The 26,159-nt window shown below is 45.6% G+C and overlaps 1 protein-coding gene across 2 annotated transcripts in view; it reads left to right on the top strand.

Annotated features, from left to right (window-relative positions):
- Window positions 1-26,159, top strand: part of VPS13D (vacuolar protein sorting 13 homolog D) — a 351,123-nt gene that overhangs the window by 22,006 nt on the left and 302,958 nt on the right. For both annotated transcript variants that reach the window (XM_040429067.1, XM_040429073.1), the window contains exons 3-11: window positions 5,936-6,013; window positions 9,916-10,106; window positions 10,845-10,925; window positions 11,762-11,878; window positions 12,972-13,076; window positions 13,191-13,361; window positions 18,329-18,429; window positions 19,131-19,299; window positions 19,736-19,837. In XM_040429067.1, coding sequence (XP_040285001.1) covers window positions 5,936-6,013; window positions 9,916-10,106; window positions 10,845-10,925; window positions 11,762-11,878; window positions 12,972-13,076; window positions 13,191-13,361; window positions 18,329-18,429; window positions 19,131-19,299; window positions 19,736-19,837 — 1,115 coding nt within the window. The remainder of the gene's footprint in view (window positions 1-5,935; window positions 6,014-9,915; window positions 10,107-10,844; window positions 10,926-11,761; window positions 11,879-12,971; window positions 13,077-13,190; window positions 13,362-18,328; window positions 18,430-19,130; window positions 19,300-19,735; window positions 19,838-26,159) is intronic.

The following is a 26,159-nucleotide window of genomic DNA, read 5'->3' as shown; positions in this document are numbered from 1 at the left end:
AGAGGCAATAGGGAAGAAAGCAGGAGTTCTCACCCTACTGAAAAGGGGTCTGCCATATAAGTGTAACGCACCTACTTGATCAGTTAGGATCTCAACTGCGGAAGAAATGGACATCCACTATTATCCCACCGCGCTTGTTTTTGGCTGTGGGATTCGCGGTTACTCAGTATTTACCCCAGGCGTCTCTCTCAGTCTTGGGCGGAGAGTTTGGGGTAACAAAATCATCTACCGCTATTCATCTAGTTAGTATCTAGTATGCGATAGGTTCAAAGTTAATATATAGCATGTCCTCAGTTTAGTATATAGTATGCCATAGGTTCAGAGTTAGTATATAGCATGTCCTCAGTTTAGTATATAGTATGTCATAGGTTCAGAGTTAGTATATAGCATGTCCTCAGTTTAGTATATAGTATGCCATAGGTTCAGAGTTAGTATATAGCATGTCCTCAGTTTAGTATATAGTATGCCATAGGTTCAGAGTTAGTATATAGCATGTCCTCAGTTTAGTATATAGTATGTCATAGGTTCAGAGTTAGTATATAGCATGTCCTCAGTTTAGTATATAGTATGCCATAGGTTCAGAGTTAGTATAGCATGTCCTGAGTTCAGAGTTGGTTTGGGAATACCACCTCTCACCAGCAGGGAACCACCCCACTCTGAGTTCCAGGATATTAATCAACACAGGTAACAGGCATATACTTGCGGTTAGTTGTTCCTGGCTAGGGAGCCAGCCGTGGGAAGCCAGTGGCAAGAGGTAAGCAGTCCTTCACGACGTTGTTAGGGATCCTGGTCTGGATATGGGGACGGAGTCCTCAGATGCAATGGAGCTAGCAGGGTGCGCACTCCATTAGTGGAACACCCTGCTTAGCACCTGTCTTCTATTTAGGAGCCGGACGGTAAGTGGGCGGAGTCACAGGACGGCCCGGTGACCACTTCGTTCCACGCTGGAGCGCAAGCCAGCGTAACAACACAGGCGGTCGCTGCGTTCCACGCTGGAACGCAAGCCAGCGTATCATCGCAGACGGCCGGTGCGTTCTACGCTGGAGCGCAAGCCAGCGTATCGTCACAGGGAGCCGCTGCGATCCAGGCTGGAGCGCAATCCCGTGTACTATTACAATAAGGTACTAGCGCATGATCATGACGACAGGGGTCGAATCTCTCATCTCCATCTTACCTCGGTGAAGGGGGATTTAAGTGTTTACAATGTATATGGACCGAATGAATCAGATGCCGTTTTTTTATTTTATGCCTTGAGTCGACGTGTATCCCGGGATCCTCTAGTGCTGCGAATAGTGGGGGGAGACATGAATACTGTTATCCGTCAAGTAGAGGATAGAAGGAGGGAAACAAATCCACTAAGCAAGAAGGGAGGGGAGAACCTAAATCTAACACATCTATTAACGGACGCTAACCTTACAGATATTTGGCGCCTGATTCATCCTGAGGGGAGAGAGTTTACTTTTTTTTCTGCCGCCCATAAGTCTTGGTCCCGCATTGATTTTATCCTGCCTGACAGGGAAAACTTGGGTCGTTTCACCGAACCAAAAATTAAGGATATGGTGATCTCAGACCACGCCTCGGTCTCGATTTTATACCAAGATGGAATACCAAGGGGATCAGTTTTCTTATGGAGATTCCCAGCATGCTTGATGAAAGATGAAAACTTCTGTGATATGCTCCATGGCTGGTGGCTGGAATATAAGACAGAGATACGAGGGGAAAAAAAGAGGTGATAAGTCACAGACTCCTTATGGTGAAAAGAGTCTGGGATATCCAGGCAGGGCGCCAAAAAGAAGGACCGTTAGTGTATGGTTTAAAATTCGGGTATAATACGGGTGTGTTTGATTACTGGAGAGGTGGTAGGCTGGAATATAAGCAAGACAATGAGGGAACCACTAACCCCCAGTTATTGTGGGATGCTGGGAAGGCTGTTCTCAGGGGAAAAGTCATGGCATATATGTACAACAAAAAACGTACAACCAAATTAAAACTCGCACAAATGAGCGATGAACTGAGATTAGCATATACAACCTTCCAAAACAACCCTAACACAATTTCACAGCAAAAATGGTGGCAAGCCAAGCAGAGTTATGACTCATGGCTTCTCCACTGGGAACAGCTGGTACAATCTAAATGGGAGGCTCACATGTTTAAATTTGGGAATAAGGCTGTCAAACTCCTGGCTAGATTGGCTACAGGCCAAAAGGGTCAGACACACATTCACGATCTTTTAGATGGCACAGGCATAACATGTACGCACCCCAATGAGATTAATGGGATTCTAAAGGACTTCTATGCCAAATTATACGACACTTCGGGCTGCCAGACTATATGTGTTCACGATTGGTTGGGAGATGCCACTCTAACAAAAATATCAGAAGCTGATAGGATCACTCTCAATTCCCCAATTACTACTGAGGAAGTCCTTCATACTGTCAAAAATCTCACTTTGGGAAAAGCGCCGGGCCCGGATGGGTTCACAGGGGAGTTTTACCGCATTCTAGCACAAGACATAGCCCCTATACTCTACAGTGGCAGTGTACAGAATCGTACACACATATACAGTGGCAGTGTACAGAATCGTACACACATATATACAGTGGCAGTGTACAGAGTAGAGTTGTTGCGATACCAAATTTTTGATTAGATTTCGATACCATAAAAAAGTATTGCGATACTCGATACCATTCGATACCACAGGAAAAAATAAACCAAAAAAAAAGCCACTTGCATTCCGCATTTTGAAAAAATGGCGAATCGCGCTGTTTTATTTCTTTTTTTTTCTGTTCTGGCGTTCACCGCATAGATTTTTTAAATATTTTAATAGTTTGGACTTTTCTGACGTGGCAATATGTGATATGTTTATTTATTTATTGTTTATATATTTTATATGTGAAATTGGGAAAGGGGGTGGTTTATACTTAATATTTTGGTGGGTTTTTTAACATTTTATTTTTTTTACACTTTTTATTTAATAACTATTTCCCCCCTTAGGGGCCAGAACCTGGGATCTTTTCATCCCTTGTCCTATTCACACTAATAGAGCTCTATCGGGGTGAATAGGATCTCACACTGTCCCTATGGCAGCCAGGGCTTCAGTAGCGTCCTGGCTGCCCTTGTAACTGATCGGAGCCCCAGGATTAAACAGCTGGGGCTCCGATCAGAAGCTGCCACTGCACCACCAATGAAGAGGAGGGGAGGGGACCCTGTGGCCACTGCCACCAATGAGAAGGGGAGGGGACCCTGTGGCCACTGCCACAAATGATTTTAATACTGGGGGGTTGAGAGGAGAGGGCGCACTGTGCCACCAATGATTTTAATGGGGTGGGGGGGGGGGAGCACTGTGCCACCAATGATAATTAACCCTTAATACAGGAGGCGGGTACTGGAGGCAGATCAGCCGCACCTGAGGGGTTAACTGCCGCTGATTGCAGCTCCCTGTCAGAGGCAGGGTTCCGGCTATGCGATTCTGCTTCCGGCACCTGCCTCCTGTATTATGTGTTATATGGGCCTGGACTTTAAGTAGCAGGCGACACAGAGCGGCGCCCAGAGATATCCCAGCACTTACTATTATTCCTGGGCGCCGCTCCATTCGCCGCTGTGCCCCATTACGGTCTCCTGCTACATATGCTAATTACTATCGGAGCAATGGGGAGGAGACATCAGCTTCTCTAGTGGGCGTTCCTTCTCCCTGCTCTGCGATTGGACAGCGCTACAGCCAGGGAGAAGGAGTGCCCACATGATGCGGACCCACTGCGTCCTACCTACCTCTTCCGCTTCCCCGATGCCACCCTTTCCACCCCGCTCTCCGCCCCCGGGTAACTCCTTCTGGGGGCAGCCATGTGAGGGCAAATACCCAGGTGCCAGGACAAAATTCCTAATCGCCATGGCGACCTGTCGACTGCAATTTGTCGAGCCCTGCTATAGGGCTAGATAGGACTCAAGGTATTTCTGTGTATGAACACACCTACCTCTGGGGTCTGTTCATACTAGTAGTCAGTCAGGATTGTGGTTAGGGTTTTACTAGGAGGTGTCCATCTTCCTTTCCTAGTTCTCAGGCCTGATTCCCTGTTTCTCCCTTCCCTCTTATGCTCGGTGTGGTGTTTCCCTCCCACACTGAAGCATGACACACCCCCTTGCTCGGTCAGTGACATCACGTCACATGGCCTAGGCACAACTCAGCTGGTGTTCTGCCAAATCTCTATACCTTGCCAAAAGTCTATACCGGAAGTGACACGGCTGCACCGGAAGGGACAAGGTTGCCAAGGAATCAGCTGGAAGAGGGTGTGCGTGGCGCTGCGCAAGCGCACATCCACCGGCTTGGCAAAGAATTATATTATCAGATCTCCCTACCCCTGAGTGCACAGGCGCCCACAAATCATCAGTTGCAGTTCGGTATCCAGCACTCAGCTCTGCGGTAAAGATGAACTGCCACTGATGATTTGTGGGCGCCTGCGCACTCAGGGGTAGGGAGATCTGATGAAACATTTTGTGCTGCAAAATCTCTATATTCCTAAGTGCGCACGCGCGGTGTACGAAGTACTTCTATCGCAGCGCTGCAATAATTCTTTGCTAAGCCGGTGGATGTGTGCTTGCGCAGCGCACACCCTCCTCCAGCTGATTCCTTGGCGATCTCGTCACTTTCGGTGCGGCCGCGTCACTTCCGGTATAGACTTTTGCCAAGGTATAGAGATTTGGCAGAACACCGGCTCTGAGCTGACATAGCAAGCGCAACCACTATACAATGGAAGGTGCTGTGATTGGTAAGCTGTGAGGAGGCCATGGCACCGGCCTTTCAAACAGCTGATTGGGTGGGTGCTTCGAGTCTGACCCCCCACCAATCACATATTGATGACCTATTCTGAGGAATACCTCTTTAAAGTAACAAAAAAAAGCATTACTTACCTCTTCCACCTTTGTTTACAAGCGGCCAGTATGTGGTTGCTGCAGTCAGTCAGAGCCCCCGGTGTTTACACATATCCAGGCGAGTGAATAAGTCAGTAAACCCATTTAAATGAGGATTCCAAGCTTTCAATTGATAGTCTGTCCATATCCAGTACATGACCCCAAAGGGCCCTGAATATCAGAAGAACAAAGGGGATGAGACACTCACTGGCTTTATTGGTTATCCAGGCACAGTGACCCCCTTATGAGTGTGGCCTTCTCTGGTATTGCAGCCCAGCACCGCTCTTGGCAGCCCTGCAAATCTCGCAACCCATATTTTTTTTTGCTATTCATGGGGGCTGGACTAATCGTACATTGACGTCGGCGTAACGTCCATGGAGACAGACTGTGTGATAGCTACAGGGCCTGGAGGGAAGGGGGTATTGCTAAATTCCTTCTGTTCCAGACACTAGGGGGAGCTCAGTGCAAAGAGATTTTTACAGCTTCTATTCAGTCAATGGAACTGTATAAATTGTTATGCACTGAGCTCCACCTAGTGGTGGCATCTGCCAGATAGTTTTATAATAAGTCACAGACTTATAAATGTTGGTGTTGTGGTGTACATGCATTGAGGAATATGGTGGTGAGAACAAGCCATGGTGGTTATGAAGCACCTGTTCCACTTTTTCTGAAATAGAAGCTGGATAAGCTGGCTGCAAAATTGTGCTGTCATTGGCTGTCGTGGGTGGACGTGGCGTGGTCGTGGCTTGGCCGGATGGTCTGGCCTAATTCCCTTCAGTCCCCCACCGCAGCACAATAATGGAAGTATATGGGGAAATCACTGCCGTAGAAACCTGCCTGTCGCCTATTGAATTAGCAGTGTATGAGTCCTCTATCAGACAGGCCTGCACTGTATGCGCGGATTCTGGATGGATCACATTCCGGGTTTAACCCTTCCTGGTCCTGAGACTGTTACATAAGAACAGGGTGTGGTAATAACGCAGAGACATTTTTAGATCTGTTACATAACCCTTCTATCAATGTGTTACAGGTGCGGTGGAACTGGAGAACCTGCCATTAAAAAAAGATGCTTTGAAAGAACTGGAATTACCGTTTGAAGTAAAAGCAGGTATTGTATGAAATGTGAAGATGTGGAGCTTATGAGACAAGACCTGGAGGGACTGATAATCCCGGTCATTATGGGGCTCCAGATCAGACTGCTTTCCATCAGGTTCATATTCTAGTTTCTGAATTGTCGCTCTACCTTGATGGAAAATTCCACATTTTTTTCTGTACTCAAAGCCTATTAGTGTCTGATTGGTGGGGGTCTGACTACTGGTATCCCCATGACCACCAAAATGGGAAGCCTATGTTTCCCCATCTGAGTGGAGTAGTGTCGAGCATGTGCGCTTCCACGCCATCCAAACTCTATGGGTCTGCCATAGATGGCTGTGCGCTATTTTTGACAGCCCTATAGAGTTTAAGTTTAACGGCAGTGCTGACTGCCAGAGGATGCACCTAATTTCAAAGACCGGCGTGACAGGAGCAGTCTATTAGGTTGGTCGGGGTCCAATCACTGAGACCCCCATTAGTGTTGAATGAAGTGAGCTTTGGATCATAGATCTCAAACTTTGTTTGAATGTTGTACAGAGATTTGTCTCCATACAGCATTTAAATGTATGGGTTCTGCCGAGGCGAAGTGAGTTATTATTAAGTCTTGGTTGATTTTTAAACTTTAAAACCATTTTAAAACATGGATCCAAAGTCGACTTCGGTACAGAGGTACCAGTCGGTACCGAAGCTGACTTCGGATCCATGTTTTAAAATGGTTTTAAAGTTTAAAAATTGATGGCCGAAGTCAGACTACGATGATAACTCACTTCGCCTCGCCGGAGCCCATACATTTTAATGCTGTATGGAGACGGGTCGATTTGCTCAACACTAACCCCCACTGATCACGAGAACGAGGGCCCTGTACCTTGTGGAGCCCCCATGAAATGGATGGGGGCGGCTGGTCTAAAAAGTGTGCCTACGCTCCATTCATTTCCATGGGAGCACCAGAGATAGCCGAGCACACCAGTTGCACGGTTACTTCATTTTTCATTTTGTATGCATCCAGAGAATAAAGCAGTTGTTCACTGTGGAGTATGTAGCCTTTAAAGGAACATTCTTGCCAAAATCTATACATTGTGTTGTGCCTAGTGTGTGTGATACAAGCCCCACACTTAGTCGGTATTAACCTCTTCCCTACCAGCGCCGTGATAGTGCAGCGCTGCGGGAAGTAACTTGCTGCCCAGTGCCGTACAGCTACAGCGCGCTGATCGGGCAGTTGCAGGAGCTGCGCCCGATTAGCAGCAGGGGCCTGGCTGTTCCTGACAGCAATGCCCATGTTGTATGCACCGGCATCCATGAAAACACAGATGCAGGCGCATTAACCCTAGCTGTGCCACAGTCAGTGCTGACCGCGGGGTGTGTGGAGGCACAAAGCTCCTTCCCTGTCCCCATCGGGTCCCCGCAATGCGGTGACGGGGACCCGATAGCTGGGAAGGCAGTCCAATGCCTTCCATGTAACCCTGTGAGATCCAGCCCCCTGAATCTCACAGGCAAGCAGGCTGTAAGTGTATTACACTGTGTTATACACTTAAAGGGAACCTGTCACCAGGATTTTGTGTATAGAGCTGAGGACATGGGTTGCTAGATGGCCGCTAGCACATCCGCCATACCAAGTCCCCATCGCTCTGTGTGCTTTTATTGTTTAAAAAAAACGATTTGATCCATATGCAAATTAACCTGAGAGGAGTCCTGTATGTGAGATGAGTCAGGGACAGGACTCCTCTCAGGTTAATTTGCATATGTATCTAATCGTTTTCTTTACACAATAAAAGCACACAGAGCTATGGGGACTAGGTATTGCGGATGTGCTAGCGGCAATCTAGCAACCCATGTCCTCAGCTCTATACACAAAATCCTGGTGACAGGTTCCCTTTAAAGAAAAGGCTTTACAATACAGATGTATCTTAATGCATTGTAGAGGGGATCAGACCCCCAAAAGTTGAAGTCCCATAGGGGGACAAAAAAAAAGTTTAAAAAAAGTGTTTTATATAATAAAAAAAAAAAAAGCATCCCTTTTCCATACTTAGGTTATAAAAAAGGGACATATTAGGTATTGCCACATCCATATCGACCGGCTCTATAAAATATCACATGATCCATGCTGCCAGGTGAATGGCGTAAAAAAAAAAAAAAAACTGTGCCAAAACAGCCATTCACCTTGGTTGACAAAAAGTGCAATACCAAGCTATCAAAAAGTCATATGTACCGCAAAAAGATACCAATCAAACCGTCATCTCATCCCGCAAAAAATGAGACTCTATCTAAGGGTCTAAGACACCCTATCTAAGACAATTGCTCAAAAAATAAAAAAAATATGGCTCTCAGAAAATGGCAATACAAAAACAAGATTTTATTGTGTTCAAAAATGCTTTTGCTGTGTAAAACAAAAATAAAAATAGACGCATTAGGTATCACCGCTTTCGTAACAACCTGCTCTATAAAAATATCACATGAGATGCCTTGTCAGGTGAATGCTGTAAAATAAATAAAAACTGTGCCAGAACAGTAATTTTTTGCCACCTTGCCTTACAAAATGCGTAATATCTAGTGATTAAAAAGTCAGATATACCCCAAAATGGTACCAATGAAAACGGCATCTCATCCCGCAAAAAATTAACCGCCACATAAGACTATCGCTCAAAAAAAATATTTAGGAGAAAATTGGTAACAAATTATGGGGTGCTTTTTCTCCTGTCACCCCTTGTGAAAATGAAAAATTTCGGGCTAAATCAACAATTTATTGGAAGAAATTAAACTTTTCATTTTCACAGCCAAGTGTTTCTAAATTCCGTAAAAAACGCTTATGGGGTCAAAGTGCTCAGTGCAACCCTTAATTCTTTGAGGAGTGTAGCTTCCAAAATGTTGTCACTTTTTGAGGGTTTCCAGTGTGGGGGTATGTCAGGGTCTGTTCAAATACAGAATTGTGCCCAAAAACCATTCTAGTAAAATCTGCCTCCAAAAACCATGTGCTTCTGACCACTGCCATGTGCCCTGACAGCAGTTTACGACCACATATGAAGTGTTTCTGTAAACTTCAAAATCAGAGTAAGGCTACATGCACACGACCGTTACGTTTTTTGCGGTCCGCGGACTGCAGATCCGCAAAACACGGATAGCGTCCGTGTGCTTTCCGCAATTTGCGGAACGGCACGGACAGCCTTTACTATAACTGCCTATTCTTGTCCACAAAGCTCAGACAAAAATAGGACAGGTTATATCTTTTTTGCGCATCTTTTGTGGCCCCATTAAAGTGAATGAGTCCACATCTGAGCCGCCAAAACTGCGGCTCGGATGCGGACCAAAACAACGGCCGTATGCATGAGGCCTAATGCATATTGAGGTTTATTTTGCTGTTAACCCTTGTTGTGTTGCAAGAAAAAAATCTGCAAAAAAATTACCCTCCATTTTCCTTCAATTCTTGTGGAACGCCTAAAGTGTTAACAAAGTTAGTAAAATTGCGTCATTTATGGGTGGTTTCCATTACGTAACCCCGAAATTTGAAAAATTGCTTCTAAAATTCCAAGCCTTCTAACGTCATGAAAAAATTAAATGATATTTACAATATGATGCCAACATAAAGCAGACATGGGGGATTTTGACTGATAACTATTTTGAGGCATTATTATCTGTCTTAAAAGTAGAGAAATTCTAATTTAGAAATGTTATAAATAAAGGTGAAATATATCGACTCAAATTTACCACTGTCATGAAGTACAATGTGTCACGAGAAAACAGTCTCAGAATGGCTGGGATAAGTAAAAGCATTCCAAAGTTATTACCACATAAAGTGACACGTCAGATTTGCAAAAAATGGCCTGGGCGGGAAGGTGAAAACAGGCCTGGGATAGAAGGGGTTAAATGCTGAAGTCCATATTTTTGGTCCCAGTTCAGTAAATTTTTTCGCTGTTTTACTATTAGGTTTTATTGGAAAGATAAGGATCCAAATCCCTTTTTATCGTCCACATTTGGATCCTTGGGTAATTTCGATCTCCAGGCTTCATTTAGTTGGATCTCCTGACAAACAAGAAGACTTTGATGAGTTAAAGGAAAAGTTATTCGAGAACGCACGCAAGAAAGTTCTGCTGAAAGTCCTGGAGGAGAAATGGAAGGTATGTCAGGAGTAATCATAACAACAGGGTTTCCAGCTTTTTATAAAATTTCAAACGTGACGTGACACATGAATGTTTCGTCACTCGGCCTAGGAAAAGCTGTGAGAAGGGCGCGGCACTCGCAGGACCTCCAGTGCCTTCTCAAACAGCTGATTGTGGGTGTCCTGGGTGTCGGACCCCCACCGATTAGATACTGATGACCTTTCCATTCTGAAGTCATTGTTCATTCATTCATTTTTAGTATATTATGTTGAAAAAAAGACCTATTGACAGAACTTTGTTTCCGTCTTGCATAACGGAAACTAGACGGATCCGTTATGCTGCCCATAGACTTCTATTAGGACGGAGCAAAACGGAATGCCTCTTAAAGGCTTCCATCTTGCATTCCGTCTGGCCATTCCGTTCTATTCCTTTATAAACAGAAACTATACCAGAATGGCATAACGGTAGTGTGAACCCACCCTTAACTATATAGGAGACATTGCCCCATCCTACAGGCCGAGCGTGTGCACCACCCCTCCATCCATTGTAGCACTTGGCTACTTCCGACTGTCCCATAGTGAATAAATGGTGTAGCATTGTTGTCCAGATGGGGTTCCTCCCTTTTGCCTTGGCTTAGTTATTACAGTTTATTTACTATAGTTTGTGAAATTGAGGTTTATGAAGTTGTCCCCTTTAGTAATCCATTCAGATCTTTTATTGTTGCACCACATTTAGATTTTTTTCTGATTGTTGCAGAGTGAACAGGAACAGAAGGGAGAATCCTACTGGTATTCTGTCACCGCTTCTATTGTGACCAGAATTGTGGACAACATTGAAGTGAGTGAAAAGGAAGTTCATATGTATTTGTGTTCTGTATTATATCTACTGTTTAACCATAGAGTTAAAGGGATCTCACACAATAAACGTTTATCATCTATACTCAGGTTAGGTGATAAATGTCCAGTAGTTAGGGGTACCCCGTTTTGCACTCTATCATCACTAGAACCCCTTTTCCGCCTCATTGTACAGCCTGAGTAGGAAAGGGTTTGAATTGAGTGTGGTGGTCACACATGCTCCCTGTCACTCCATTCAATGTGACTGAAACAGCAGATTGCGCCACTCAGATGTTTTTGTCTGCTCCATAGACATTGGTTGTAATGGCCTTGAGCATGCTTGGCGCTCCACTCAAACTCCTGCTTACTGCAGCCATTGTATTCAATATCCCCTTTGGGAGCCCCACTAATCACTACATTCTGTGCAGAGGTGAGACATGACCATTGTGGGATAAGACCTTCACGTTATAAAAGTCTGTCTGCCTGCAGATACTGCCTTGAAGCTGAATGCATAGACAGTAGGCAATCATTTCTGAAGCTCCCCCTAGTGGTGCCTGCAGGTTGCTAGAATGTTAGCTTTATGTCTGTGCAGCAGATTTGAAACTCTGCATTACAAAAATGAAGGTCCAACTGCTATAAAGATATATTAGGAAAATTATTCAGCACGGAATGTCCCCCCCCACCCCTTCCCAAACATGGTGGCTGGTGAAGCTTCATTCATTAACTTTTTATTCAAATTCTATTCACCATGATTGGGTCTATGTGATGTGGACAATGTAGCCTTTGTGTGCATGCTTTTAGCGCTTGCAATAATGTGTGCTTTTCTTTCTACTGTTACAGCTAAAAATTCAGGATGTCCATTTAAGATTTGAAGATGGTATAACTTATCCTTCCCATCCATTTGCTTTTGGAGTCTGCATAAAAAACGTCTCTGTGCAAAATGCCAGTCGTGAGCCGGTAAGGGAATGTGTGAACAGTGTGCGGCCTCCCACTTGCTCTCTGTGCTGCCTCTTACTCTTTTGCCTGTGGTGGTTCACGTCCATTTTGGCACATGAGTGAAGTCTGTTGGGTCACAGCCATAAGACTTGGCTGCCGTCAGAGCTGTTTATTGAGTTTGTGATTATGGATCTGTGCAGACCAGTAAAGTATTTTCCACAACCATCACGGCAGACCACGTTTTATGGACAGGATTCCCTGTTCTACCAGAAATTGTCTCGCTGGAACAGAGAAGTGCCTTCCCCCAAAATGTTGCCCCACTGTACATTGTATGACATTTTCTTAAAGGGAATGACTCAAACATTGATGGCATATCGCTAGGATGTCCATTTAGTGGGGTGGGATGTGACCTACTGTATGTGACCACCAGCAATCTCCAGAACAATATGGCAGCTACGATAGTAAACTGCTGTGCGACTTATACCGTGCGTCCTGGCCGCGGAATCCACATTTGGATTATTGTTAGTTTGCTGGACTGTGCCAGAACATGCCATTTGAAAGAATGGCAAGTACAGGTGCAGCTTAACACTATTAGTTTGTTGTCAGCTTGTCTCTACTTTTTTGCATGCTGCATGGTCAGCTCATTGTAGTCAACCAAGAGCCAATCATTTTTCCTGCTGAGCGGCTTCTCCATATCTTTCAGCCCTATGCTTAAAGGGGTTATATGGTAAATTATATCGATGACCTCAGGATAGGTCGTCAATATCAGATTGGCGGGGGTCCGACACCCAGGATCTCCATCGATCAGCTGTTGAAAGAGGCGTGACGCGGCCTCTTTTTGGGCCATGTGACGTGACCATACATCAATCACATGGCCTAGTGGCAGCTCAGCCCCATTGAAGTGAATCAAGCATAGACCCTATACAATGTACGGCGCTGTGCTTGGTAAACTGCCTGGAGCTCCCGATCCTGATGAAAGATTATCATTTCCATGATAACCCCTTTAATTTCATGTACTTGTTTGCAGTGGGTGAAATGGCTGAAGGACTTTAAACTGGGTTATGGGTATGTACATCTGCACTGACACGTTTTCACGTAATGCTTTCTAACACAGGTGGAGAAATTCCTACGAAAAAAACAACTTGAAGTTGAAGATTTCAGCATATACTGGGATGTTAACAGCACTTTACTAGGTGACCTACCTCCTGGGGAGCTACAGGTATACAGAAGGCCAAAAGAATACATAATGCTATTCTTTATTGTAACCCAAGATAGGTCCATGTAACCCCAGGCACAAGTGACATCGTAGAATTTTATGTCTATTCTTGTTCAGGATGCAATGGACAAAAGCATGGAGGGTCGTGAGCATCAGTATATCCTGGAACCTGTGTGCAGCTCAGCACTCCTGAAAAGAAACTGCTCCAAAGAGCCTTTACGGTCAAGACATCAGCCACGAATAGAGTGTGACATATGTTTAAAGACAATACCACTTACTCTTTCACAGGTAAAATTGTGTAAATTGTGCCAGATCATGAAAAGATTAAGGTGCCTGTATACCTGCAATAGCTGTTGGCTGAATGCACGCTCGCACAGCAGCTATCTCATACACATACACCATTGTTTTGGTTTGTTTCCAAGGGAAGAGAGGAGCCTCTGATAGTGGCTCATCTTCTGGGAGAACAAAAAAATGGGACAAAAAAACAAATTTTGTCTAATCCTCCTCTTCCCAGATATCATCAGTCAGGGTAGAGTTGGGATCTCCCCATACATATTAGATTGTCAGCCAGGTCCAGCCGACAATACACTGATGTGTATGGTGGCCTTTAAAGGGGCATCTGTCACAAGTTCCTTCCTTTGTTATATTTACTTTGTATCCAAGTTCTTAAAGGCTATGTACACCTTTTGGGGGCATTTTTTTTTAATTATTGCATTGTACTTAGTTTGAGCTAAAAATAATTTTTTCAATTGATCTTTATTAAAAATCTTGACTCCTTTTTTGTGTACAGAGCTGACATTCTCTAGTAACAGCATTTGGATTTTCTGTCTTTATTGTGAATGGCATTGGGGGATACAGCACCATGGGGTATATGACCACCTTCCACTAGGAGGCTGATACTAGAAAATAAAAGTGTTGGCTCCACCCAGATGGGCTGCTATACCCTCTGCTCAGACACCCACACATGTGCGAGTTTGCCAAAGGGGTGACCCTGCGCTGCCTGAAGACGTCGGACAATGAATATTCTCCCTGCGTACCTGTCCCATTAGTTCCCCTCTTTTCCCAGGGGGTTAGAGCACCTCATATCGAGGGGCCTGTGAGGTCCCCCTTTTCCCCTTATTTTCCCCCTGGTTCTAGCATGGCCTGTGGCTCCCCAGGTTAAAGTGTTTGCCTGCAATGCATAAATTCCTAGTTTCTGACCCAGCACTGTTAACTTAACCTGGGAGGGGGCATTTTTCACCTTGTGAGGGGGGCCCCCCTCTTTCCGGAGTCCACCACACCGGCCCTCTTGGTTAGCTGGGCCTCCAACCACCTATGCCTCTCCCTGGCCCTGGCCTTCCTTTACTTTAGTCCCCGGCCTCTGCCTGGGACTGGGCCGCATCTTCCCTGCCCTGTCCTCGGGCCCCTGGGGCTCTGTTTCCCCCGGTTTTTCCCTTCCTGGGCGTCGCTTCTCCTCAGGAGTCCCCCTCACCTGTTCTTTTCCTTCTGGAGGGCCCCCGGTATCCCGTGGTTCCGTCCCGCCGACGGCGCTCCTCTCCCGGCCGCTCCATTAATCGAGGCCCCGGCTTTTACCTAGCCTAGGTCGCATCCTTCTCGTCCCCTCCCCTTGCTTCCCAGGCTTTTTTCTTGGCCCCTTCCTGCTTCTCTCGGCTCCTGGGAGGGGTCTCCTTCCCCTCCTATCCCAGTTTAGCGCGGAGTTTGCCTTCTTCTGGCTAGTTCTTCCTCTGGGACCTCCATTTTTCCAGCACTTCTGAGGGACGCTCTCCAATCTCCTGCAACCTTTCTGGCAACCTTTCTGGCACTCACCTGGTGTGCGATAGGACAGCCTCTGGCTGGCTGCTTTCCTTTTTTTCAGGCTCTCACTCAGCCCTAATGTCCTTTTCCAGAGAAGACTCCCAGCCCCGCCGCGGGGTCGTCGTAATATACGTGCACCCACTGTAATAAAAAGTTGCCTTGCGGTCAGCCTGAGCCCATTTGTGTGCAGTGCCTTGCCCCCATACCCTCTCAGGACGCCCTGACCATCCCTTCTGTGTTGGTTCTGACACCAGGTCCCGCAAAAGACCTCGGGTTGTCACAACCATGTCCCGCTCCTCCTCAGCATCCTTGGGTCATTCCCAGGACAGGTCTGAGGCTGGCGACGAATTCTCCCATGCCGCAACTTCCGCCGCCTCAGGGGACTCCTCTAACTCTGATTCCGGATCAGTGCAGAGCACTGCCCTGTCTGCGGCCATGCAGAATCTCATAAGGGCAGTTAGGGACGCTCTCCACGTGCAGGAAGACCCCTCCTCCTCGGCTCAGGAATCCATATCATTCCGCCGTTCCAGGCGCCCTGCTTTGGTTTTCCCTAACCATGTGGATCTGGACGCACTCCTGGCCAAGGAGTGGCGTCACCCGGATAGGCAGCTTCAGCCTGCCAAGGGTTCAGACGTCCTCTTTCCCTTTTCCGAGGAGTCCATTACTATGTGTTCTGTCCCTTCTTAGGTAGATCCACAAGTGGCCCGACTTGCTAAGGCCACCACCCTTCCTTTGGCCAACACAGCGTTCTTGTCTGATCCATTGGACAAGAAGATAGACTCCTTGTCCAAGTCTGTATACTTTGCAGCAGGTTCCGTTATCTGCCCTGCATTTGCCGCGTCTTGGGTGGCTAAGGCCTTTATGGTCTGGATCAGACGGCTTGTTCGGTCCTTACCCACGGATTTTGCTATGGGGGAGCTCCATCTCCTTGCCTCTCCTCTTCTCCAGGCCTCCAGGTACTTTTGTGATGCTTCCCTGGAATCGGCACGCTGCTCTGGTAGGGCGGCTGCTAACTCGGTGGCTATCCTCCGCACGGTTTGGCTTTACAAGCCTCCAAAGCTACCATCTCCTGTTGGATTAGGTCGGCTGTCAAGAAAGCCTATGTGGCGAAGGGTCGTGAGCCCCCCTTCCGGTTGACCGCTCACTCCACTAGGGCGGTCGGGGCATCATGGGCGGTCCGGCATTTAGCCTCTGCAACCCAGGTCTGCAAGGCCGCCACCTGGGCCTCAGTTCACACCTTGTCCAGATTTTACCATATTCATTCCTTGGCCTCTGCTGATGCCGGTTTGGGTCGCAAGGTTCTGCAAGCGGCTGTGCGCTAGGTTCTTCGCATGGCTGTTTTTTCCCCCCCTAGGGGACTGCTTTGGGACGTCCCATGGTGCTGTGTCCCTCAATGCCATTCATGAGAAAAATTGATTATTGTACTTACCGTAAAGTCCTTTTCTCGTTGGATGCATTGGGGGACACAGATCCCACCCTTGTTGTTTTCTTCTTCATTCAGGTTTTCCGGATTTCCCGGAACCCTTTGATAATGGTCCTCTTTCTGGTTTAGGACATGTTGGTTTCACTGTTTGTCTGTTTTTTTTGATGTTCCTACTGCTTTCGGACCAACTGGTTAGTTTAGTTTCTGAGTAGAGGGTATAGCCCATCTGGGTGGAGCCAACACTTTTCTTTTCTAGTGTCAGCCTCCTAGTGGCAGCTGGGCCTATACCCATGGTGCTGTGTCCCCCAATGCTTCCAACGAGAAAAGGATTTTACGGTAAGTACAAAAATCTATTTTTTCCATCAGACCAGTAGCAGACGGACTCCTGATCTATGACATTATAAACACTCATTATCGCTAGTTTTTTATCTTACTGATGGCACTGATGGGGCAGCTGATGGCACTGGATTGGAAGCTGGTGGCACGGGGGGGGGGGGCAGCTGATGGCATGGGAGGGGCAGATGATTACACTGGAGATTGTTATTAGAGTACTTGATTAATCATTGGATTAATCTGTATAATACTCGATTTACAAAAATAGTCGAGAGCTGCAGCCCTATCTGGCATTGAGCATAACTAATAGCTTTTCATCCCCAGGCAAGTAATGATCATGCGCCTATTACGCTCAATCCAAATTTTCTTTGTATACAGATCATAATACCCTGTATACAAAGCAAATAAGAAACAACAATATCTGCTGACAGGCCCCTTTTAAGATTTTGGCTAGTGTATTGTAGTTTGAGTAGATCTGTTGTGGAGTCATAAGGTTCCTGTAAACTTGAGATATCTGTTAAGCGGAACACTTAGATATCTGTTACGGACGCTCATTTCCGATAATTTGCCTGTCTAAAGGTGCCTCGGATCACCCCATGAACGAACAAAACACTTGTTCGTTGGGTGAAATGATCTGAGGTGCGGACACCTCAATCATCGTTCTTGAGCAGCAGATCATGCTGTCTAAACAGCACTCTGCTCGCGCCAGGAACAATGATTTTGTATGGGGACGAGTGACCGCAGCAGCTATTGGTCGTTTTCATACTGTGGAGGTGATTGCGACGATCAGCTGCTCCTCGCAGCATCTAAATGCGCCTTTAGTCTCCCAACTCCCCCATACAACTTAATGCTAAGCTTGCCCATGCATACACATGCTTATAGTGGGTAGAGGGGAATCTCTGGTGGCGACTTAATTCTGTGAGGACAAAACCATTGGGCATGTTGGAATCCAACAAGCCAATCCTTCAATCCCCTGACATCTGCTGTTATGGGAAAGTCAGGACATCGGATACATATTAAATGGTTGTCTAGCCCTGTCAAAATCAGCAGGTTCAGCCATTTTCCCTCTAATGTTAAAGGGCTTCTGACACCCCCCAAAAGTAATTTTTCATTTTTGGGCTAATTAAAATCCTTATAGTGCGATTATTCAATATATAGTGCTCGTACCCTTATCTGTTGTCTAGTTTCTTTAAAAACCGCACTTTTATAATATGTTAATTACCTGGCTACCAGCAAGTAGGGCGGTTACTTGCTGGTAGCCGCCGCATCCTCCTTTCAAAAAAACGCCCCCTCCTATAAGGATTTTAATTAGCCCAAAAATGAAAAATGACTTTTGGGGGGTGACAGAAGCCCTTTAATGGACGCCTGTAGGTTCAGAATGAGCACTGTGTTTATTAGCGATCCCTTTGTTTGGAAGTTTTTAATTCATGGGGTATTCCAGCCATATTGACGATTTTTGGACGCCCGTGTTCTGGGGCTCTCAATGTTCCTGAGAATAAAGAAATTAGGGCGGATTTAGTGCTGCAGCCCCTTCACAGTCTTTCCCTGAACATCGGCGCACTGGGTCACCCGGATGCGCAGTGAAAGGACTACAGCAGCCCCTGCATTCCTAGGATGAGTGAGCGTCCCAATTTGTAATTATTATGAGTAAGTATGGTTGGAAGCAGGATTGCAATATTGTTCAATATTTTGTATTGTAATCTAGGCACAATATCAGCAAATTGTGGAATTTGTTGACGACTTTGATAGAAAAGAACGACAGATGAAGTACAGAAAATGGAGACCGAAAGTTCCAGTATTAAAAAAGTAAGCATTGTGCAGACGCTTATGCCATCGCTCATCCCCATATTGACTCATTGTCTGCCGGCAGCAGATTGTGATTACACAGAACGATCTGCCACTGGCAAGCAATGATTTTTAAACATGCTGAAAGATTGTGATTACCCGATGAACAAGCATTTGCTTTCTCATCGGGTAATCGTCGGCAGTATTACACAAGCAGATTATCGTTAAAGAGCTGGTGTAATACCGCCTTAAGGCTCTGTTTACATCTGTGTCGTTATCTCTGGGTTGACACCTGAGCGTATTCGATGAGCGCTTTTTACAGGCGTTTTTGAGGCGTATTTTGGGGCGTTTTTGTATTTTGGAAACGCGCGTAGTACGCGCATTTGTGTGATTAACCACAGAGGCATCCAATGAAAAACTGCCACAATACGTGCGACAATACGCCCCAAAGAAGCTTGTGTACTTCTTGGGGCGTAGGGCGTTTTACAGCGCGTTCGTACGCGCTGTAAAACGCTCAGCGGAGAACCATGCCCATAGGGAAACATTGGTTTTTGCCCGTTGAGCGTTTTACAGCGCGTAGGAATGCGCTGTAAAACGCTCAGGTGTGAACCTAGCCTAAATAACAGAAGCCACAATCCTCTTCCGCCAACCATCTGAGATTCGACATAAGAGATATGCTCTGTGTATTATCTGATATGAACCTGTGATCATTTTTCTCACAGTTGTAGGGAATGGTGGCTTTTTGCACTAAATGCAAACTTGTCTGAGATCCAGGAGCAGAGGCAGCGCTTACGCCTGGAGTTCTTGCTCCATCGAGCTCAGGATGCGGTTTTCTATTGTGAGAAGCATTATAATCGTCTGCAAGGGATCCAGTTATCTGCTGAGCATGAGGTGGGCATTGTTACCTTTTGCATTGTGGAGAAACGAATCGCACCATGTCAGCTAGCTTGTTGTAAAAAATATTTGGGAAACAAAAGTTAAACTGTTTTATCCCACCTCCAGGACCCCCCGGACACACGTGCACACGGTTCTACCCGATAGTTGTCCACACTTGCTTGCAGCTTTCTCCATTGAATTCTGTGAGCGTTCCTGAAAGAGCAGGGTACCTTGCAGAGGGCTGCTTGCAAGCACAGCCACCCCTCCTTTCATCATTTCCTGCTTATGACTGCATATAATGCATGAATAGAGGTTACAGGACCCCCGGTCTCCTCATAGAGGTCCTTGTAACATAAAACCCCATACACAATCTGTTACCAAAATAATCCACTAATGTCAGTGACACCCTTTGCTTTCCAGTTAATATACACGGAATCTGATTTTATTTCAGGCTGAGTTGGATCGGATCGAAGAAGAACAGTCTTTTGAAGAATTGTCAATCTTGAGACAGCAAGTACATGACAGATTGAAAAAGCAACATGAGCTGGCAGAGGTTAGAAGCTGCTGATGACGTGTCTATATTTTTTCTGATTAAAAGGGAGTTGATAACACGTTCAGGACCTTGGACAAGAATGCTCGTCCTAACTTGCAGGTACTTCAGGCACTAGGACGTGCATTCTCGTTCTGCAGTTAAACTGTCACTGTGAGTAAACACCCAGTGACAACAGCTGTCACAGACAGCTGATTGGTCCCAGCACCTATGACAGAGACAGTCACAGCTGTCCCCGTCTGATGATCGCTGTGGCCACTGTGGGGGTCACTGTTAAAGGGGCGAACACTGTGGAGGTCACTGTTAAGGGGGCAGGGGCCACTATTAAAAAGGCAACTGCTGTGGAGGTCACTGTTAAGGCAGCAGGGTGCTGTGAGGTCAATGTTAAGGCAGCGGGGTGCTGTGAGGTCAATGTTAAGGCAAGTGGGTATTGTGGAGGTCACTGTTAAGGCAGCGGGGTACTGTGAGGTCACTGTTAAGGCAGTGGGGTACTGTGGAGGTCACTGTTAAGGCAGCGGGGTACTGTGGAGGTCACTGTTAAGGCAGTGGGGTACTGTGGAGGTCACTGTTAAGGCAGCGGGGTACTGTGGAGGTCACTGTTAAGGCAGCGGGGTACTGTGAGGTCACTGTTAAGGCAGCGGGGTACTGTGAGGTCACTGTTAAGGTAGCGGGGTACTGTGGAGGTCACTGTTAAGGCAGCGGGGTACTGTGGAGGTCACTGTTAAGGCAGCAGGGTACTGTGAGGTCACTGTTAAGGCAGCGGGGTACTGTGGTTGTTTTCACTATTAAGGCAGCGGGGTACTGTGGTTGTTTTCACTATTAAGGCAGCGGGGTACTGTGGAGGTCACTGTTAAGGCAGCAGGGTACTGTGAGGTCACTGTTAAGGCAGCAGGGTACTGTGAGGTCACTGTTAAGGCAGCGGGGTACTGTGAGGTCACTGTTAAGGAAGCGGGGTACTGTGGAGGTCACTGTTAAGGCAGCAGGGTTCTGTGGTGGTCACTGTTAAGGGGGCGGACCCCTGAAGAGGTCACTGTCAAGGGAGTGGGGTGCTGTGAAACTCACTGTTAAAGGGGCGGGCTGCTATGAAGGTCAAAGTTAAGGGGATAGGCTGCTGTGGAGGTCCCATTTTAAAGTGGAGGGGCACTGTAGGGGGGTCAGTTTTAAGGGGTGGGGGACTGTGGAGTTCACTGTTAAAAGGGCGGGGTGCTATAGAGGTCACTGTTATGGGGGATACTGTCGATATCTTTTACCAAAACACACAAACATTAAATGAAATAGATGAAATACATGAGTGTAAAAACACCTTCCTGCGCTAATGTTTCAAGCTCTGTTGTAAAAAAAAATTATAGTAAAATATAAAAAAAATATAGATATTAGTATTGTAGGCTAGCATATATATTGCCGGGTAGCTTGCACCTGCGATTTGTCTCAGGAGGTGCTGTTCCGTTTTTTGTATATATATATATATATATATATATATATATATATATATATATATATATAATACATCCATCCATGGAAAAGGTCAGGCAGCACTCCTTCACATATAGTTGTAACTGTAAGGTGCCCGCGGTGGTCCCCCGATACAGGACGGATATACAACAACGAAAATCCGCAGCACTCCTTGAAGTAAAAAATGTGCAGTTTATTCACACATGTCGAAAATTGACAACGTTTCGGTTCTCTCACAGAACCTTTCTCAAGTCAGGTGAACATAAAGTGCATACGTGCATGTATAAATACATCTTCACATTGTGACAAATTGATTCGTCAACCAATACAACAGCAGTGCACTCCCCTTCTAGGATGAGCTACAATTCATATAATTAACTCCACATGTTAACATACGGACCAATAGATCTCAGTGCGTATTACTGATACTTTCAATGGTGATTATTCAAAATCATGACAAGTGTATAGAGGTGCATGTAATAAAGTGAAAAGTGCGGTTAAAAACGTAACTACTATAATACCTTGCTGGGGATTTATGTATAGAGATACAAGGAGAAGGCGTCTTTACTTCTATGGAGGCACGCCACTCTTCCGCGTCTATTCCTCCTCAATGCGCATGTGTCGGTCCTTCCCCCCCTTGTGACGCAGTACATAACCACCATGCGTCAACCATGGGCGGAGACCCAACGTAATGACGCCCGATCAACCGTGTCAGCGCCCACCACGCACGTCATGCATGCACCAGTGCGCTGCACCAGTCGTCCGCGCCACATCACAGGTCTAATCCGCCATTTTAAATTAGGGCACTCATTAGGGCAATGCCTTGCGCCTCTATTTCTCCTTATAATCCCTATTACAAAACCTATCACCCAGCACAGGTAAATGTCTGAATTACAATTCAAACGGTACACACATACAGACACGTCACATATTTAACGTGGACACCTCCCTGTAGCTTCCATTGGATCCACCCCATACAGTATGCGAAATACGTCAGAACAAAGACACTACGGACGGATATTAGCTGACCATTCCTCCTGTCACCCTGAATTCGACATTTAACCCTTTAGGTTTCAAAGTGTCCAGCCGGAAGATCCACCTAAGCTCAGTTTTCTTTAAAATATTTAATCGATCCCCTCCTCTATCCAATGGTTTAACATGATCTAAGATTATAAATCTCAGGTCATTTTCCTTGTGATTTTTTTCCACAAAATGTTTCGACACGGGCAAATCCCTTCTTTTATTCCTAATGGATTGTCTGTGGTTATTTAACCTAGTTTTCATATCGCATGTGGTTTCACCAACATAGAGCCTTTTGCAAGGGCACCACAAAACATATATCACCCATGATGAATCACAAGTGAGATAATGCTTTATGTTAAAGATCTCACCCGTGTCTGGATGTGCGAACACCGATCCTTTATCCATCAGTTTACAGTTCACACATCCCAGACACGGGAAAGAGCCCGTACGCCTTGTCTTAAAAAACGTCTGTCTTAGTTGACCCTTTTCAGGCAATCTGGAATGAACAACCTTATCCCTGATGTTCCCTGCTCTTTTATATGCCATCATGGGCGGATTTTTAAAAGCAGCTATATTGGGGTGAACACTACTAAGTAGCCCCCAATGCCGCCTCACTATCCTTTCGATATTTGGGCTCAACTCATTATATGATGACACAAAAGGCAATCTATCACTGGCCTGTCTATGTTTGGAGGCCAACAACTCCTCTCTAGGGGTTTCTCTTGCTCTATCAGCATGTTTTTTCACTAGCCTTCTAGGGTAACCCCTATTTATGAAGGATTGTTCCATGTTACTGGATGAAGGATCGGTGTTCGCACATCCAGACACGGGTGAGATCTTTAACATAAAGCATTATCTCACTTGTGATTCATCATGGGTGATATATGTTTTGTGGTGCCCTTGCAAAAGGCTCTATGTTGGTGAAACCACATGCGATATGAAAACTAGGTTAAATAACCACAGACAATCCATTAGGAATAAAAGAAGGGATTTGCCCGTGTCGAAACATTTTGTGGAAAAAAATCACAAGGAAAATGACCTGAGATTTATAATCTTAGATCATGTTAAACCATTGGATAGAGGAGGGGATCGATTAAATATTTTAAAGAAAACTGAGCTTAGGTGGATCTTCCGGCTGGACACTTTGAAACCTAAAGGGTTAAATGTCGAATTCAGGGTGACAGGAGGAATGGTCAGCTAATATCCGTCCGTAGTGTCTTTGTTCTGACGTATTTCGCATACTGTATGGGGTGGATCCAATGGAAGCTACAGGGAGGTGTCCACGTTAAATATGTGACGTGTCTGTATGTGTGTACCGTTTGAATTGTAATTCAGACATTTACCTGTGCTGGGTGATTATAAGGAGAAATAGAGGCGCAAGGCATTGCCCTAATGAGTGCCCTAATTTAAAATGGCGGATTAGATCTGTGATGTGGCGCGGACGACTGGTGCAGCGCACTGGTGCATGCATGACGTGCGTGGTGGGCGCTGACACGGTTGATCGGGCGTCATTACGTTGGGTCTCCGCCCATGGTTGACGCATGGTGGTTATGTACTGCGTCACAAGGGGGGAAGGACCGACACATGCGCATTGAGGAGGAATAGACGCGGAAGAGTGGCGTGCCTCCATAGAAGTAAAGACGCCTTCTCCTTGTATCTCTATACATAAATCCCCAGCAAGGTATTATAGTAGTTACGTTTTTAACCGCACTTTTCACTTTATTACATGCACCTCTATACACTTGTCATGATTTTGAATAATCACCATTGAAAGTATCAGTAATACGCACTGAGATCTATTGGTCCGTATGTTAACATGTGGAGTTAATTATATGAATTGTAGCTCATCCTAGAAGGGGAGTGCACTGCTGTTGTATTGGTTGACGAATCAATTTGTCACAATGTGAAGATGTATTTATACATGCACGTATGTGTGTGTATATATATATAATATATATATATATATATATATATATATATATATACACAGACACACACACACACAGATGTAGCATCGCTAGCGCAGAGCGATATCCCGTTTCATTAGCTACGAAGAGCGTAAAAAGAATAGTAAAAAAATTCAGGGTGCAATTTGGATTTGTAACCAGCAGATGGCGCATGGAACTGCAGTTTAATATGGTAGTATTTGTACGTAATGAAGTAATGAATGAATGGCCCCCTGTGAGTTCCCCATCTGAAGCTATCAGTAGTTGATCAACATAAAAATTAAAAATAGAAATATATAAAAGGAGCCATAAAAAAATAAAATAAAAAAATAAGAAATATTAAAAATATGGGGTTATTCCGTGGCAATAAATAAAATAGCCGGAGCGGTTAGCAGAGTGTCAGCATACAGCTGACACTCTGCTTGAAATGGCCTACATCAGTGCTGGCACTGATGTCAGCCATTTACCCCTTCCATGCCACGGTCCATAGGGACTGCTGTATTGAAAGGGTTATAAGTGTGATGTTAGATTACTAATGTAAGGTTGTATTGGAGCATGAAATGGAGTAGTGATATTGCGGTGGAGGGGAGAAGAGTGATGAATTGATGGACTGTTGATATATACAGTAGATGCATTGGGGAAGGATAGTGAATTAACTATATGGATGGATGGTGACTGTTGCTGTGAATAGCGGAGCCTCTAGGTGCTCCCTTTTAGTATTCGGCGCAGGCGCAGTGAGTAAAGGACACACTCCTGGTGCCGGCTTCCTTCCTTCAGCGCAGGCGCAGTGAGGAAGCCGGCAGCAGGAGCGTGACCTTCACTCGCTGAGCCTCGCCGAATACTAAACGGGACGGCGCAGGCGCGGGATTTACGGGACACTGAGGAGAACTCGAAAGTCAATCAACGGGACTTGGGCGTGCCAAAGGGTGCGTAGACCGAGCCTCTAGGTGCTGAAGCAACGGCCCAGTAGCACCTAGAGCCTCATTAGCATATTGTAACAGTGTGTTTTTTAGGAGAACGGCGGCAGGCAGGGAGTTATAAAGCACACTGTTATGTACTGCTGACATCAGCACATCACTAACGTCAGTCAGCTACATAACGTTATTTCTCATGACTGAAACCCTTTAAAGCTTGACGTTTTACTAGTGAGAGAATCAGATGGCAGTATGGTCCCGTATGTGGTTTCTGTGTTAACATTGACACATGCATTCAACGATTAGCAGAACTAACGCCCACGATCCCTTTTAGGAAACCTGGCGAGAGCGGCATAATAATGCCGGTTGCCACCAAAAAAAAAAAAAAAAAGTCACAATGCCATTAAAAAGTCACAAAACCTGGATTTGCTACTTTTTATCGCCAGAAAGCTCCCCCCAAAATCTCCATAACAACACTGCACAATGCTTAAATCCAAAAGGGGCTCTTATCATCAAAATGTCCTTGTAGTGCAGCTTTAGGCTACTTTCAGACGAGTGTGTTCATTTCGGGAAACGCGATCCATGTGTGAGCGCCAAGCTCCTGTGAACGCAACATATAATGATTTATGATGCTGTGAATTCCTGACTCACTGCTGATCTGCTGTCCTGTTATCACATTATGCCATGATAACAGTTCAGTAGATCAGCGGTGAGACTGGAATTCACAGCATCATAAATCATTATATGTTGCGTTCACAGGAGCAGCGTTTAGCCTGGAAATTGGCGCTCACACATGTATCGTATTTCCTGGAATGAAAACGGTCGTCTGAAAGTAGCCTTAGTCCTGTAACCTCAAAGCTAATCTCAACAGTGAAGTAAAATACAGTGTGACCAAAAGTATGTGGACACCTGCCCTGACCACAGCTATACAGTCAGGTCCATAAATATTGTGACATCGACACCGTTCTAACATTTTTGGCTCTATACATC

The sequence above is a fragment of the Bufo bufo genome, chromosome 1 (genome assembly GCF_905171765.1).
Source record: "Bufo bufo chromosome 1, aBufBuf1.1, whole genome shotgun sequence".
Classification (NCBI taxonomy): domain Eukaryota; kingdom Metazoa; phylum Chordata; class Amphibia; order Anura; family Bufonidae; genus Bufo; species Bufo bufo.
Note: the sequence above shows the minus strand (reverse complement) of the source record. Positions and strands in the feature narration are given on the sequence as shown.